Source organism: Cynara cardunculus, assembly GCF_001531365.2.
Source record: "Cynara cardunculus var. scolymus isolate 2C chromosome LG 7, CcrdV1, whole genome shotgun sequence".
Taxonomy (NCBI): domain Eukaryota; kingdom Viridiplantae; phylum Streptophyta; class Magnoliopsida; order Asterales; family Asteraceae; genus Cynara; species Cynara cardunculus.
The window spans coordinates 7,301,161-7,305,442 of record NC_037534.1 but is presented as its reverse complement, the minus strand read 5'-3'; the positions used below and the strand labels follow the sequence as shown (position 1 = coordinate 7,305,442).

General features: G+C 39.2%; 1 protein-coding gene across 1 annotated transcript; it reads right to left on the bottom strand.

Moving 5' to 3' along the window:
* Positions 1-369: 369 nt before the first annotated feature.
* Positions 370-1,715, bottom strand: LOC112515421 (protein rough sheath 2 homolog). Its single transcript, XM_025122235.1, has one exon. The coding sequence runs from the start codon at positions 1,671-1,673 to the stop codon at positions 507-509; it is 1,167 nt and encodes a 388-aa protein (XP_024978003.1). The 5' UTR covers positions 1,674-1,715; the 3' UTR covers positions 370-506.
* Between the last annotated feature and the right edge of the window lie 2,567 nt (positions 1,716-4,282).

Below are 4,282 nucleotides of genomic sequence, written 5' to 3'. Positions count from 1 at the left end.
GAGGTAAACAAACAACCCCTAATAAATAATTAAATTAGTCGGGACGATGATTGTCTGCAACTTTCAGTAACATGTACCAACCAAGTTTGTATACTTGATACAATATTATCAATAAATACTATAATTGATACCGATAAAATGTTAATTGATAGAGTTGATTATGCGGATTAAGGGCTGGACTGTTTGACAGTTGTTGAATGGTTTGGTGCAAAATGATTAAGAGACTCTCATGATATAGTGCAAAATAAAATATAATTGTTTGGTAATTGTTTACGATGAAGTTATGGCACTTAATGGTTAAGGGTGACCATGATACAAAACCATTCCGATGATTTTAGAACCATTAAGAAACAAAAACAAGATTCTTAATGAACGACAAAATAAAAGATTACTTGCTAATAATAATCATAACAATTATCCACTCATTACATATTTGGTGAGAAAAACCACTAGAAAATTAAACTCCATTGATGAACACTCAACAAATGGAATTGAAGCTTATTTTCTTAACTTAATCCAGGATGATGGTTAGTTCCACTAATCATGTGTTGATGTTGGATTAAGCCGCCATTAATCTGTTCAACAAGCTTACTCAACTTCATCTGCTTATTACTCCATGATTCCATTAACTTCACTTCTTTCCCATCTGCATCTCTCTGTAGAGCACTCAATTGTTCTCTGTATTCGTTCTCCATCCGCCCTAACGCCGCCGTCTCCTCCTCCCTCAAACACCGTATCTTTGCCTCTATCTCCTCCATCTTCTCCCTTCTCTTCCGGCTTTTCTCGGCTTCCAGCTGTTGTTCCAGCCGGCTCAGCCGCCATGTCGCTTCTTTCTTGTGTTGAACCCAGTTCTGTTTAGCTTCTTCCACCTCTTTACAGTACTGAACCAGCGTACCCACCTGCTGAACCGGGAAGAACCGGGATGGGTGAGGGTGGTCGGAGTGAACCGGGTCGAGAACCACCGGTTCTGATGGGGAAAGGGTCAGGCTGACGGAAGGTGATGGAGTTGTTGACTTTGAAGAAGAAGACGACGTTAAACACGACGTCGTATTGTTGTTGTTCATCCATGGTGGAAGCATATTAGGTGCTGAAACATTCGGTTCGGGTTGAGGAGTAGAACCCGACCCGAGAGAAAGAATCGGTGAGTTCAGATTCGGCATTACCACCGCCGGTTTTAGGTAGGGTTGGACGTATTTCTCAGCGAATGTCTCCAGAATATGGTCGTAAGTCCCCTGAACAGCTCGTTCCGGCGAGCCACAGCAACCGGAGGCAACCGCCACAGACGGGGGCGGCGGCGGAGGATTCGAAGTAAACGATCCGGATTTCTTATGATTCTGAATCTGCTGCTTGATCTGTTTCTCCTTGAAAACCTCCCACCACTTTCCGAGACGTTTGGCGGTGCGGCCAGGGACCTCCGATGCGATCTTCTTCCACTTGTTGCCGTACTTGGCCTGAAGCGAGATGACGAGCGACTGTTCTTGCGGAGTGAGGGAACCCTTTTTGATTCCGGGTTTGAGATAATTCTTCCAACGTTCGAGACAAGATTTAGGGTCACGATCTAAGGGTTTGGACATGCGTTGAGAGATGAGATTCCATTCTCGAGGGCCGTACTGATGAACGTAGGCACGGAGGAGGGCGTCTTCTTCGGGCTGCCACCGTTGACGCTCCTTCATCTCGTCACCATGTCTAAGTAATGGCGGATTGAAGATTGGGGAGGGGAGGGGAGAGAGAGTAGAAATGGAGGATGGAATGTGTGGAAATGGGGATCGGAGATATAAAAGCTGGTGGGAGGGAGGAGGTGGGGGATGACAGTGACAATACATGGATCAGATGATAGGAGGGGACTTGTTGCCATGCACGCGCTCGTTATGTCATTTCATATTTTCACTCTAATCTTTTTATTTCTACTTTTTACTATTTATATATATATATATATATACATAGTTGGTTTCATGTGAGACAAGTTTATTTTCGTAACATTAAAAAATATTATTAAAATATTACAGCAAAACATTACGAAGGTATGAAAAACATTGAGTGTAAACAAGAAAAACACTGTGAATGTTTACCTTTAAAGTGATTTACTGTAATGTTTCAGTGTTATTTTTATGTTGTCTTATTGGTCTCATAAAAATAGATTGGTCTCGCATGATCTTAAGTTTATGTATGTATATATATATATATATGGGGTTGAGTTGAGGAAAAGTTGAGTAACTTTATAATTACCATTCATTTGTATGGTATTCATATGTTTTTACAAGTAATTTTCTAGTATACACATGTGCATAACATGCACACGTTCATAGGAAGCAGGAAATATCTTAATTCATTTGAATGCACATGTGCATAATGTGCAAATTAACGATGACTAGGATGTTCATCAGTTTTTCATTTTTCGGGGGGTTTTACTCAGAACCCTCCTCTCTCTATGTGTGTGTGTGTGTGTGTGTGTATTTATGGATTCAAACGATAACACATACTTTTTTATAAAAACGCGAGGATACTCTTTTATTACAGAAAATCACATGTGATACTATAGTCCATCATATGTGATAATGAATTAGATGCAGACCACTTTTGATGTGATCGTAGGTCGTGGCAAGTCGCCAAAGCATATTCTATTGTTAATGAGAGATTGGAGTATTTGATGGTGGCTTTGGAAACTCAAAGTTTTCCAAATTAATCGTTCTAAGATAAAATGTCAATTTCAGGGGGAATGTGTAGACGAGGGGTTGAAGTCAACGATCTGGGCAAAGGGTACTACAAAATTACCGTTCAAAGTATATAGTTCAATTAGAGGGAGAGGTCAAGAAAGATGAACACATTGCATAATTGACGGAGGATAAAGTAGATAGTTGTCATAAGGCTAATAGTGTGACAAGAATATTCCATCAAAGATAAAGGGCAAAATTTATAGTGTAGTCATTCGTTTATGGTCCATCTATGATGTATAGGTCGTTGAGGAAGTACAAATTTGCTGAAATGAGGGTGGTTAGGCGGACGTTGGTACGAACCATGTTAGATAGAATTTCGAAGGTGGTTTTCCCCATAGGTGTTGGGAGTTTACCCAAAAAACGACTATAGTCGTCCGTCCAACTATGATATATGGAGTATTCAGATGAAGTAAGAAGTTGCGGAAATGAGGATGGTTAGGCGAACTGTGGTCGGGACCATGTTAGACATATTTTGAATGAGGTTTTCCCTAGAAGAATAGGATGTTAACCTGATAACGTCAATATCCATCTGTCCACCTATGATGTATAGGTCCATGAGAGGAAGAAGTTGCAGAAATGAGGATGGTCAGGTGGACGTGTAGTCGAACCATGTTAAACAGGATTTCAAAGGAGGTTTCCCTAGAAGAGTTAATAATGGCTAAATTGAAATATTAGGGATCGCATTGGGTTGGGCATCTTCGTAGGAGACTGATGACGACACCAATAAGGAGATTAGCAAGATTACTATAAAGGGGTGAGGAGGAATGGAAGGCCGACATCATAATTAGGACATGAAATGAGCAATTGAAATTGGACATGGCTGCCTTGGATATTATCCAAGACATTACCTCTAATAAGATCATTTGGACATGAGGATCAGGGTTATAGACCAGGAATGCGGACCTATAACTGGCATAGTCGGGCAGAAGGGATTTGTACAAGTTAAATGGAGACGTAGGGCTAGCAGTTTAAGCTAGGGGGTGTTTTTGTTGTATATGCTCTTTGTGGTACTGTCTTACCTTACATTTTGTATGTCTTCAATGTACCTTTTAAGTACTTATACTTAATTTTCTCATGCTTCGTCTTCCATATTATAATCTTTCTTCTTGCTACTTGTTTGCTAAAACTTTTTGTACAATCCAAGGGTCCTCAAAGAAACAGTCACTCTACTATTTCTGACAGAGGTCATTTCTGAGTACGTTTCACCCAACCAAACCCTATTAACGGGTGGGATTTATTGGTCTGTATATTTTGTATTGATGGGTTTTATAAAGTCCATAATGTAACAAACAAATTTATTATTATGGTTTTTAAAAACTTCAATAAATAGTGTAATTGGTTTATGAGATTTTTGTTTTTGGTTTATATTAGCATATTTAAAAGTAGTAGTCGAATTAAAAATGAAGTGAAAATATGATGAGTGTAGTAGAATAATATATATATATGTGTGTGTGTGTGTATGTATGTATGTATGTATGTATGTACGTACGTATGTATGTATGTATGTATGTATGTATGTATGTATGTATGTATGTATGTATGTATGTATGTATGTACGTATGTATGTA

Coding starts and splice junctions, on each gene's coding strand:
- LOC112515421 (XM_025122235.1), bottom strand. CDS start 1,673: ATGAAGGAGCGTCAACGGTGGCAGCCCGAAGAAGACGCCCTCCTCCGT.